The sequence below is a fragment of the Miniopterus natalensis genome, chromosome 7 (genome assembly GCF_054644295.1).
Source record: "Miniopterus natalensis isolate mMinNat1 chromosome 7, mMinNat1.hap1, whole genome shotgun sequence".
Lineage (NCBI taxonomy): Eukaryota > Metazoa > Chordata > Mammalia > Chiroptera > Miniopteridae > Miniopterus > Miniopterus natalensis.
Genome location: NC_142087.1, coordinates 18,579,367 through 18,592,440, shown reverse-complemented (window position 1 = coordinate 18,592,440; position 13,074 = coordinate 18,579,367). Strand labels below are relative to the sequence as shown.

The window sequence follows — 13,074 nt, the reverse complement described above, 5'->3', positions numbered from 1 at the left end:
GCTAACCCGCGGCGCCCATGGGAGAGCGCGTGATGCCTTCAAAGCCGAAAGGCGCGGCTGGAGAACACGGAACCTGCTTTTTTCCCCAAGTTTTGGCCTTAAATCTACCTACCCAGGATTCGTTCTTTCTACCTACCCCTCTATTTATCATTTCTCTCTCTCCCTACTTACCTACCATCCTCCCCCCAACATGGACACATGGTAAAAATGAAAAAATCAGATGCTACAAAAGGCTTTACTGTAAATGTTGCTCCTACACCTCCATCTCCCCAAGTCCCCCCGTTTCCCTCTGCAGGGTCAAAATGACTTAACCCCTTTCCGTTGTCAGGCTTAATGTACTTTGGGACCCAGAGAGCTGCGTCTTCTTCAGGATGGCTGCACGGAATTACATTAATTGCATTCGTCAGAATTTCTCCAGGCGCCTCTCTGGTGGGCTCGTACCGAGGCGGTTGTCCTTGGGCCCGGCTGCTGCCTTTCAGCAGAGCCACAGTCTCGGGCTGCGCGCGGAGTGACCTGCTGCTAGGAACCAGCACGTCCCGCAAGCCCTGTGCAGCCTGTCTTGCTTTAAAATTGAAACAGGAAATTGCTTTGTTATTACATGCGAGAGGACAGCGAAAACATCTTCCAGGATATTTTCGATGTGGGTTCTGTCAGTCTAACGAGGGATCAGGAAAGCAGCAGGCAGGTGCTGGAACAGTTCAGGAACTCCTCTGATGGCACAGGCTTTGGGGAACAGGGTGAGCCTGCATTTGGGGCCCCTTTCCCGGCCGGCAGATGTCCGCATGCACAGCGAGAAGGAGGTTTCCGTGCCCTTTTCCTGAAAATCGCTGAGGCTCAGATTCTTTCTGCATGTGCTGAGTGCATGGCTACATCTTCCTGAGAAGGCTGGGAATTATTTCACCAAGACCACAGCCAGAGAATATTTAAGAGAAGAGCCTTCAAAAGGATATTAGTGGAATAATTGGCAAAATTTGAACAAGATCTGTAGATTACATAATAAATACTGTATCGGTGTTGATGTCCTGATCTTGAGAATTGGACTGTGATTATGTAAGAAAATAACCACATGTTCAAGTATCCAGAGATAAAAGGGTGCCATATGTACAACTGATTCTCAAGTGTTTTAGAAAAAAATAAAAAGCTTGAGTTAGGGAAAGGAAAAGAAAGAATCCTAAGGCAAGCAGGGCAGCACATTTGGGAAACGGGGTGAAAAGTGTATGAAAAATTTTAATAACATGTTTTCATTTTTTCCAAAATATATTATTTTAAAACAAACAGAAAAAAAAATGTTCTTTGCACGAAAGAGTCTATTTTAAAATCTCTGAAAGCGGTGGGTACAGAAAACAAAAGTGTTGCGTTAAGGCGCTTCCTTGGGTACCGATCTGGGAGAATTCGTCTTCTGTTGAAATTATATAAGGGTCCCAACTGCCCTTTTAAATGCACTGATTGCCAGCCCTGGCCGGTTGCTCGGTTGGTTAGAGCATAAAAATGGGTAGAAAATGGGTCAATGTTTCTCTCTAAAAATCGATAACGTAAAAAAAAAATGCACTGATTGCCGATAGTACTTTGAAATTGCCATCTTCCAGGAGCATCTGCATTCCAGGTGTCTAGCAATTTCCCTCTCCTCTTGTTCCCTTGAAAAACAAAGGGTTAAAGGTGTTAACGTCATCTGTGGCTTCCCAGACCAGGCTTGCTCCGAGTTTATTACTCACCAAGGGAAGTCTTTTCATTCTTGCCGGTTGACCCACAGCCATTTTCTTTATTCAGGCTTACTTTTCTTTTTTCTCATTATTTAATGAACTTTTAATTATTTTGCCTTCACATTTAGCTCATCATGTGCCAGGAGGAAAATCGCCTTTGGGAGGAGTATTTCTCAAAGCAGGGTGATGGAGGAAAACCAATATTTTCCTTAGGAACCAGGGTTTAGAATAAACATGGTATGAGATAAGGGTGTAGTCACTTTTTTTTTTTTTAAACCAGATCACTACCTAATTACCCTGGGAGTAATTTTTTAAAATTGAAGTGACTATCCTTTCCCACCTGCTTTGTTGTATCACTTTTTTAAAAATCTAGTCCACATGTATATGGGTATGTTTCCGGACTATTCTAGAATATTGGTTCATTCCATTTCATTGGTTTATTTGTTTCTCCTCGGAGCAATACCACACTTTCTCTATCACCATAGCTTCTTACTAAGTCTTAATATCTGATGGAAAAGTTCTTCCCATCTTGTTTTCATTCTTGGTCCTTTGCATTTTCATGTAAATTTTAGAATCAGTTGTCAATTTCCACAGGGGGAAAAACACTGTTAGAATTTTGATAGGAATCGCAGCAAATCTATAGATTAATTTAAGAACAGGTGACATCTTTAATCTATAGATCAATTCGGGAACAGATGGTATCTTTACAAGACTGAGCAAACGTGGCTTTTTGATTGCTGATAATATTCTGGATATAATCTTACCTCAAGTAGCACAAAATACTATTACCACAGGAAAAGACAAAAAGCCACAGGGAAGAGCGTGTCTCAGGAATGCTCTCAAAGAAGAGCTAAGGGGGAAAAGGTATCTCCTTTAGGAACCAGGGTTCAGATTAACCATGATTTTGTACAAGGCTCCTGAAATAGGTTATCTACCAGGGGCCAGCCAGAAAAATGAAACCACTAGAAGGAATTTAATACAGGAAAGAATGCCCAGAGGTTAGAAAAGCTAAAATAGGGGAAGAGGAAGAAACTCTGATTAGTAACTGCCGGCAGGAGCTGCACCCTGGGGAATGGAGAGAGAAAGGGAGGATGTGTCCCTACTGAAGCCCAGGAACGTGGGCCACTTGCTAGGAGTGGGAGCCTCTGCAGTCTAGGAAGGGGGGTTTGGGGGCAGCTGCAGAGGAAGGCCTAGCTGGCGGGAGCTGGGGCCACTGAGGAGAAGCAGCCACTCACTGCTAGAGATGCATCCCATCCTCCCAAGAAGAGAAAGGGAGAGAAACACCCTGGCTTCTTTCTTTTAGTGCCAGTGCCTCTTAGTGGCTGAACATCTCTGGAAATGGCTGACAGGGAAGTTTGGGAAATAGTGTTTGCAAAGGCCAGTCCTGCCAGAAGAGAGGAAAGAAGGAATCATCAGAAAACAAACAGATAAATGGCATATAAATCAAAACTACCTGGCACTACAGGTACTGAATTTAGATTTTTCTCTCAAAATTAATTTTATTTGCGTATGTAAATGCTTACTATGTGTCAAATCCTTGTCTTAGGGTCTGCTTCTGAGGAAAACTGGACTATGACTCATAGATTCACAAACCTATAACAGGCTGTTAAATAGAATTTTTCTTATTATGTCTGATATTTGGCTGAGGCTTCAGAGCTAGAGAACGTGGTTTTAAGTGCCCACCTGTTCCAAACAGAAGAGTCAGTCTCTACGAGCCTTACTAACATGGGGCTGAACTGGCAAGTGGCTCTCCCTCACATCTGTGTAAGGCAAAGAGTGAAAGAAAGAATTTATTTGGAGGGAGTTTGTAGGGAGCTCTGTACTGGTTCATGATACTTCTTTCTAACTCTGCCAAGTGAGTGGCCCCAAGAGAACAGATCATAAAAAGTGGGGTTGTCTCATTCCAAAATACGTGTTTCAATTTGTGGAATATCTAGCACCAAGCCGGAAACGGTGGTCATGACCTTGAAATCACAGCACGTTCAGGCCAACAGGGCTGATACTGTGAATCAGAAGCAGTCCCGTGCTGGTCGTTTTGAAGTCTCCCTCCTGTGTTCTGCCTGCTGAACTCCCCTGGCCTTTCTCTGTGTCTTTATCCTCAGGACTCATGAAATGGAACTGGGTTCTTCCTCTGTGACTCCGAGAGATCTGGTGGACCTTAGGCCCCTTTTCTCTGAGAGGAGGTACTCTGCCGCTGCTGCTGCTGCTGCTGCTGAATTTTTAATTATTTATGGTGAACATTAGAGCATAACTACTTCCAGGCAGGCCTCTCCTCAACAAAAAAGTATTCTGTAGATGTAAACTCCAGGAAAACTCCATGTAGGCTAATTTCAGTTTTACACTATGAATATTTTATTTCCCAATAATTCATAATGGTCCTGGAGGAGCCATTATTGTTAAGTAAATATGCATAGTCTGAAACCTCCCAAGATGTAATTGCCCATATTTTTGATGTGGGTAACAAAGATATAAATGTAAGTGGGTCACTTCTCAGAAGTTTTATTAAGGGATTGCTTTCTGTGTCTTTCTTCCCCCCAGCTGCCTTTCCTTTCTTTTACATTCACTCACAAAGCTGAGAAAAGAACACCAACTAATAAAATACTGCCAGATAAAGATGGTACTGCTTAAACTGTAAATCACCAATGGATGAGCCAGTCTCAACTCAAATATTTTTGTCTTTCGGCAGACAAACCTGACATTTCTAGCAGGTAGGAAGAGAGATACTGGAAAACATACCGGATTTGGTACTTTCTCCCCAGAAGTACAGTGGAGGCAGAATTCACAGCTAACTTAGGAAAGAGGAAAACGTACCTTTGCAGGAGTGTGACCCAAGAGGCAAAGTGGTACCGCAGGCCCCAAGCAGACTGGCCCCGCGGGAGCATCCCTGCGGAGATCCCAAACTGGCCAGGCCTGGCGCTCAGGTAGGTTATGTTTGGCTTGTACGGCTTGGTTGTTTTAAACGTGTGAATTTAAATGCCTTTAGTTGAGGCTGGCACGCTCCTGTTTGGCCACACTCAGTCACCACCAGTTTTATAGTCTTAACATCTAGCCCCGTTCTCACAGTTTATCCCGTTGACCCTTAGAAGCATTTGCTTCTCTGGAAGGAATGCCTTGGCCTCTTTTTTCCACCCTCGCAGAAATGCTCCCATTGTCTTGATTAGGCTTCTAATCCCCATGGGAGACGTAGTTCCTCACACTCAGGATGAAAGAGTTCAATTCGATAGCTTTCCTCCTCGAACCTAAAGTCAACCCAGAGAGAACTGGAGCATTGCCGGTGGGGACTGTGTTTCTTTGAAACTTAAATGAAGTAGGGGAAGGGCAGGCCGCGTGGGACCAGGTGGAAAGGGGCTTTGGGTAGTTAGAGAGAAGGCCAGGGGATAAGCAGCTCCAGCTGCAGAGCTTCCATAAGGGAATCCCTTCCCAGCACTTCTTGGAAGATTTATATGCTTTCCAAATCTCAAATTCCAAGACCAATTAGTTGAGAAACTGGGACAACAGGAAAAGGTATTATGATTCCCCTGTGAGAATGAAAGCTTAACAATCAACAGAGAAACCCGGCTGCTTTAAAGGGACCCGCTGATAAGCAAGATCGGGAAATGCTGAGGCGGAGCGGAGGGTTTAGGGGAGGTCCCCGGGAGCAGGGCAGGAGCAGGCCGCATGGACGTCACAGTGCGATTGGTCTGCGTGGCTTGTAGCTGTTGCCGCATCGGAAGGATGTGTTCAGGGTCATTTACTTACTGTGAGGCACTCCCGCAAACGAAATAAATACCAGTGACTTTATGCTCTTTATGACATGCTTTATGCGAATCCTAAGCGTGGCGTTCCAAGAAATAACTTTTCGAAGCAAAGTAAGTTCATTAATGGGTGATTTTGAATTGTGATAAAAAAAATCACAATTCAAATTTGTAATGCTTACTTGCTGGGTTAGATTTGAACGTTAGATTATTCTCGCTCGCCGGAATTTTACAATGTTTGGATATTTGCTCTAGGCTACAGTTCTTTATAAATACTACTAAACTGTGTATTTCTTACTTATTGAAATATTTTAATAAGCCCATAGTAATGCGTAAAGAATTTCTGATGTTTCACTTCCAAGTCCCAAAGATTCATATTTTTTGAGAATTTAGAAATACTGCAGTGAACAAGGATTATAAAAGGGCGAGTGAGAGTCTGTTTTGAAACTTTGCCTGGGGCCAGTCTTATTCCTGGAGGAAACATAGTGGTATGGAAAAGGCACGGTTCCTCCAGGGAAGCGAAGTTATCCAGTAAATGTCACAGGCTAAAGCAGCGCAGGAATTTGCTCTTTTCTCTCATCCCCCGCGTTCTCAGTTTCATCAAGAGTCATCACTGTACCTTGGTCTTGGCCGACGAGTCAGCTCGTATGTCCGAGGCGGCTTCCACGAATGTGGCAGCCGAGCTGCTGTTTGGTCTGGAATCAGGTCTTTTAAACTACTCTGGGCCCAAGGAGCCCGGGGCAAAATCGCAGCAGCTGTGGCTTCCCACGTGTCAACCGAATGTTTTCCAGCCCAGACCAGCTCAGATGGAACAAGATGTGATCCAACCACAAGTTCTCAAAGTACAGCGATTGTTTCCCTGAGAAGAAATTACTCTTTATCACCATATCAGAGATTATGTGCCTGCACCAGATGCCCTCTGGCTCTGGGAGGCCGGCCAGCAAAGGCGGCGTGAATGGAACTCCTCAGGCACCTGCTTAACCGCTCCCTCAGTCCATGTCCTTTAAACCAGGACAAAGCCCGCAAAAAGCTCCCTCTTACACTTCAGGGAGTGCGATCAACAATGGTCGGTCTCTGTTCCACTTACATTTTTGTGTGTGGCCAGAGGAGGGGAGCATTAAAATTAAATATTAATTTTAGATTAAATGAACTATTCATTCTGATGTAACAAACAATTTTTTTAAAAATCCTCACCTGGGGATACACTTTCACTGATTTGAGAGAGAGAGAGAGGAAGAGAAAGGGAGAGACAGAGAAACACTGATGTGAGAGAGAAACATCGATCAGTTGCCTCCTGCAAGCACCCTGACAGGGGATTGTCTTAGAAAAGTTTGTGGTAGTTGAAAATTTCAAGTTATAAATGTATGTGGGTAGATATTTAATGCACTGAAACTATATCCTACATATATTTTATGAAACATTTTATGAAAAATTTCAAACATGCTGAAAACTTGATAAAAATTTATGAATAAGACCCGTGTACCCACCAGATTTTACCATCAGCATCTACTGTACTTGTTTATTTCTTGTCTGTCTACCATCTATCCACCCAGCAATCAATCTGATTTGTTATTGTATTTCAAAGCAAGTCCCACATATATTTGCCATTGATTCCCTGGGCGTTGCTGAACTCGCTGGTAAGTTGTGGGTGGCATGGCACGAGCTGTGTGCTGGCGTTGGTCCATAACTGATTGGAAATGAAATAAGGGCCCTTTGCTATTGATAACTGAAGGAGCAATGCTTTAGCACACACACAAAAAGGGGAGTGAGGGGAAGGATAAGAAAGGGTGGCAAAGCTGATGGCTGTTGAAGCTAGGTAATGGGCAGCTAGCACGATTCTCTACTTTTACACAAGTTTTAAAACCCACATCCTTTGGTTTATTAAAAAGTTAAAAAAACTCAGCCTGTCAATGGAGATATTCTAAATACATACATTTTCAATGCATATATTTATATCTAAACATAAAGTGCATATATATGTGTGTGTGTGTGTTTCAAATAATGTAGAAATGACACATAGAATACATAGTTCACACAGCGATTTTATGTAATGGTTCAAGTAAAACTTGACAGAAGTCTTAGGTAAACAAACAGAAAGTAATTTGCTGGATCATGATCGTGGTGAGCTTTTATTATATAATAAATTCTGATTATATAATAAACTCTCTGAGGCCAAGGATCCTGTGAGATACCACTTCTGTGTCTCCACAGCACTTAATCCAGGGTACTGCAGAGTAAGTGGTGCTTAATAAACATTGGCTGAGAGGCTAAACTCAGGAAATGAATTGTGATGAACAATAGTTTAATTCTCCCTGCAATAACGCCACACAGCTCAATCAATTGGAAACTCAGTTTCCTGAATCCGCCCTCACGGAGATTTGCCCAGAATGACTGAGCCTGAGGACTTGGAGCTTTGCTAATGTCCTCATTTTGCAGAAGGAAATGACGCCCCGAGGGATTATATGAGCCTCATTGAACATCCCACTTGTTAATGGGGAGTGTTGTCACCTCTGATACCTACAGTTGAACTCTTTCTTTTGCCGTGACATACAAACCCACCTCCCACTCACTGCCCCTTGCTCCTGATTTAAAATTTGTGGTTTCAGTTACAGGAAAGAAAAAGAACTTGTCAAGCGGGCTCCACCAGGAGGCTGAACAGGAGACATGACCACAGAACAAGCTCATGATCAGCGTTTACCCAGCACTGTGCTGTGCCTAGCCTGGGTAAGGTAAGCTGCCTCTTGGGGAAGGAAGGTGGACATGTGTTAATACTGAGAGGATGGCCCTGCTGGGTAGGATTAAAGCATACGTGAGTAGTTGAGTAGGGCCGTGGGGCTGGAGAAAGGATGGAAGGTTTTGGAGGCTTAGAGCTTGGATACAAGGTTCTAGGACTGAGGAGAGAGTGGTTAGAATAGAGTGGACCTGGGCTGGCGCTTTACCCTGTGGGTGTTAAGGAGCTTGGGACATTTCTGTGGGGGGCGGATGGGATCCAGTACTGACTGGATTTAGGAAGACCAATGTGGTAGCAACAATGCGAGAGAGGCTGGGAGCGGTGGAACCTTGAGGAGGGCTTTCGGGAGATGAACGCTTGGAGCAGGCGACAGCAGTGGCAAGAGAAAGAAAACGGCAGAGGTAAGAATGGTTTGCTCAGACCAGTGTTTCTCAAAATGCAATGAGAGAATAAGGCCAGTGGGTTGCAATCCGGTGGACAGGCCTGAGCCTGGTCCACAAGCCTCTTGGATGAAAGAACCATTTCTCCCAAAGGGCTGTCAGTCGGATCACCATAGGATGGTCTTCCTCTGAATGTGACCTGGTTGCGAACATTGAGCTCTCTGACGCACAGGGAAAACGATGTCCCCTGGAGAAGGAAGTAGAGGGAGGCAGCCGTTGCCAAGTGACCTGAGAGGATGGGAATAGAGAGAGGAAAGGATTATAAAAACACCAGTAGTGTCACCTGCAACTTTTATAGTCTCGTTTTTTACATTCAGATCTTCAATCCACCTGGAATCTGTTTTTGTGTATTGTGTGAGGTAGGGATCTCATTGTTTATTGAATATCTAGGAATTCAGCCTTTACGAGTGTCCTGAAATGTTGCCTTTAAGATGTACTAAATTTCTATGAATATCTTCTTATCCTCTTGCTTAAAATCCAGAAATCATTTCCCACTGTCATTAGAGTAAAACTCAAATTCCTCACCTTGGCTTAAAAGGCCCAAGCCTGCTTCTGAAACTCATCTACTGCTCTGCCCCCTGCGTGCTGTGCTCCAAACATGGGCTTCGCTCTGTCCAGGCAGTTTGAGCTCATTCAGGCTGAGTTTCGCACTGATTTTACATACGCTCATTCCTCTTCTGGATGCTCCGGCCTTTGTGCAGCTGGTTCTTGTGCATCCTGCAGTTCTCAGCTCAAGTGCCACTTCTTTCTCGGACCACCCGGTGTGAAGGGCCCACTCAGGCCCTACCCCAGAGCATCTAGAATTCATTTTGATATCAGGAGACAAGTGAGGAATCTGGCTTTTTCACTCTCCTCCTCCAGTGTGGGAAGCCAGTTACTTTAATACCATTTGCTAAAAACTTCGCATTTTCATTATGCATCTGAAATGCTACCTTCATCATGAACTCATATCTATTCATGGACTGAACTCTTTTTCTTTGATTTGTTTACTTCTGTTTTATTGCTGCTTTAATTGCTGTAGAGTTAAAATGTTTTCATATTCGATAAGGCTAGCCCCTGCTCTTCAATTTCCAGCCATTTATGCCTGTTTTGCTTTTTAAAAGGATTTGCACTATGGCTGCAAGGTAAAGAGAGGCCAAGGTAGACGTGGGTTCACCTGATGGAAGTGTCCCACAGTATTCCGGGGGAGATGGTGGGAGACTGCAAACAGAACAGCTATCCATCCCATTGCATTCGGAATTTCAGTCATCTCCAGTATACCGCTTTTATAATTCTTGACACATCTATATGTCACCTGAGTTATTATTAATTTAGCTTTTTCAATAACTCAATTCACTTTTATATTTTAAATACTTATATTAGGCTTATCTTCATAACATCTGTAAAAGCACTGATTAGACATAGTAGTTATATTTTTCTAATATATTAAACTGAATAGATAACAATGAAAATAAACATTGTCCATGTACATTATTTTGTGTACTAGCAGCAGTTTGAGAAACACTGGTCTGAGCAAACCAGTCTCATCAGTTTTCCAGATGAAAATCTCCGCTCAGATGGGGGCTGCTTGGGCTGGTTGCTCATATCTGTTGATTGCACAGGTGGATTCCCTTTATGACAATCATCAAGATGTTTAATTGTAAACACTTTCTGCATGATTATTATAACCCATTAAAAAGTTTCCAAGGTAAGCTTTAAAGTTTTGAAAGTATCATTGTGTCATTTTGCGTTAATAAGATCTATTGCATGTGCCCTCACGTAGGCCACGCAAAGAGACTAATGAAGTGAGTGATACACAAACGTCAAGCATGGCGCAGTTCTCTCCTTTTGAGTTCTGATGTTCCTACAAGCAAATCCACCTTCCCCAAGACCTCCGAAAGGGCCACAGGTGGTATCATAGGCCAGTCAGAACCTTCATAGGATGATAATAGGTCAGTGAGTGATCTGTAGGCCAGAATTAGACAATAATGCCAAAGGCCAGAGCCTCAATGTCCTTACCGCTTAGTCTTTATTACAGGTAAACAGAGATAAATGGAACATGCCAGCCCGACCCCATGAAGATCAAATTAAGACACAAGACTGCAGGGAATCAAATATCTTGTACTGACCTGTCACAAGCACTTACTGAGACACAAACAAGACGAGGCCCCACTCCTTTTTTACCATCAGGTGATTCTGGCATTTAGACTTGTAAATTCTCTGCTTTCAGAGTCTAACCGCTGGCGGAGAGCCCACAGCACCGATGCTAATAAAGTTTACAAAATTATTGATACTAAAATCTCCCGGCCAAATAGAAGCTACTGCTTCCGGGCATGGAGATTCAAATAGCTTGTGTGTTTTGTCCTTTAAAAACAGTCTAAAGTAAGCCAGTTTCGTTCTGTTGGTAGCCATGGAAACTAATCTCCAATATTTCAGTGACTGCATAATACTAAGAACTACGGCATTATTCAAGGGCATCTATTAATTTGCTTCACGTTAAAAAAACAACAAAATGAGTGACCTTAAAATCCAACCTGTAGATTTCCAATTATAAGTCCCACTGGTTTCATCACTATTTGGGGGCACTGAATAGGAGAGGTCCATGGAGGAAGATTGCTGGTCAGAGGGAAGCCTGGAGGCTGGCTTTCTCAAGTGTCTCTCAGAGGCCTGTTCATTTCCCACCATTCAGGCCTCCTTCCAGGGGTGCCTCTGCACGTCTTACATCTGATCTTCCCAGAACTGGAAGCCTTAGTATGTAATTCCTCACCTTTAAAACTTCTCTCTCCATCCAAGAGTCCCTGAGAAACCTGCCTGCGAGGACACATTCACTCTGAATGTACATGGTTAGGCTGATCTACTTGCATAATCTGGTTTCTAGAAAGCTCAGGGGGTCTTATGCCAATGAAATTTCACCTGAAGTTTCTCAAATCTAATTGCAGTGTTGCCAGCTTCTCTTCTTGTCCCCGCCCCCCCCCCCCCCCCAAACAAGTGATATAACCATTTTATGTCAATGTAATTTGTTTGGAGAACTGTCAAGTTAGGGATTAGTGTGAGGCTTCCAATGACAGTTTCAGGGAGCTTCGTGCCCGGTGATGTCATCTACCAACTGAGTCTCAAATGGGGATCATCTGACAGCACAAGCCTGCACCGGAGATTTAAAGCTACAAGGAATATAGTCAGTAACACTGTATGATGTCAGATGGGTACCACACTTATTGGGGGATCACTTCATAAGGTACATAAACATCAATCACTGTGTGGAACACCTGAAACTAATATAATATTGTATGTTAACTATAACTAAGAAGTACATTTTAAAAATAATCTAAAAAAATAAAAGGTAAAGCTGCTCCCTGGTGAAGTCAGGACAGGGCAAGGGTGAGGGGCCCAACCGTTCAGAGGGCGACAGAGGGTGCTGGCAGCAGGCAGGCAGAAGGCACAAACAACAGAGAAAGGAGTCCACCTGGGCAAGGGATTCCTCCCTCTCTTCCACTGCGAACTGACAAGGCCACAGGCGTCGCCTAGCCTGTCATAGCTGAGCTTGCACAGACTGGGGTGAGTGGAACATGCTTGTTTTCTCCTGACCCTTCACATTTGCAATCTGGTGGAGACAAAGAGACTTTCTTTTATTTTTTCCTTAATTTGCGCACCTCGGCTGTTATTCTAGAAGCCGCCAATGTTCCTTCCACTCCCAGTTAGTATTATGAAATAGGCAATTCTGGATTTGGAGAGGCAAGGGTCTGACTAAGATGCGATGCGCTTTTTTGAAAGCATATTTAAATCTTTGTATTATTCTGGGACTTACGTTCTCAATCACGTGGTCGCAGTTTTACAACCGGGTATGCTTCTTGTACTTGATTCAGCACAGAACTTTATTCCCTTCAAAAAAATCATCTGATGGAAGCCTGTTCCCTTAGGTCAGGTTCTCCCAGAAGCAGACCCCGAGTCACGGAATCAGGTACAAGAGATGCGTTAAGGAAAGGCTCCTAGGCGACACCGATGAGCGAGTGACCAGAAGGACAGCATCGGCCTGCTTCAGAGGAGCTCTGGAGAGTAAATATGCCTCAGAGCATCTCTTTCTTTGAGACGAGAAAGCTGGGCTTTTGAACTCCCAAACCAGTCAGTCACTAGCCCTGGCCTCAGGGAAAGGTAGGAGGGAGTGTGGCCACGGGGGCTGCAAGATTCCCAGACACCAGTGGCTCTGTGTATGGGCTCAACAGCCTCCAGTGCTTGATCGCAGATGCCAGCTGGTGACTGCAGAGCACTTAGCCGGGGCTGGGCACACAGAGCTGGCGAGAAAGACCTGAGGGGACCTGGGGTGCGCTAACAGCGTTGGCCACGGGGCTGCCCTCCGCATCCATCGGCCTGCTCTCACCACGGGCTCCAGTTATGAGTCTTCCATCACATTCTGCTGCAAGAGGAAATGAATAATATCTTTGGAAAGCCCTGGGGTTGGCTTTTCGTCATCCAGAGGCTGACTTCCCTCTCCC

General features: G+C 44.1%; 1 protein-coding gene and 1 long non-coding RNA gene across 4 annotated transcripts in view; both read right to left on the bottom strand.

Moving 5' to 3' along the window:
* Positions 1 to 7,573: 7,573 nt before the first annotated feature.
* The window catches only part of SHLD1 (shieldin complex subunit 1), a 56,795-nt gene continuing 51,294 nt past the window's right edge, over positions 7,574 to 13,074 (bottom strand). For 2 of the 3 annotated variants that reach the window (XM_016212048.2, XM_087818859.1), the window contains exon 3: positions 7,574 to 8,833. In XM_016212048.2, the coding sequence (XP_016067534.2) occupies positions 8,370 to 8,833 (464 nt within the window). In that variant the 3' untranslated portion in view covers positions 7,574 to 8,369. The remainder of the gene's footprint in view (positions 8,834 to 13,074) is intronic. The other variant, XM_016212049.2, reaches the window with a different exon arrangement.
* On the bottom strand, positions 10,595 to 12,880 carry LOC107536380 (uncharacterized). The gene is made up of 2 exons (XR_001603130.2): positions 12,390 to 12,880; positions 10,595 to 12,185 (listed from the first exon to the last, which is right to left on the bottom strand). It is a non-coding gene; the product is annotated as an uncharacterized LOC107536380 (long non-coding RNA).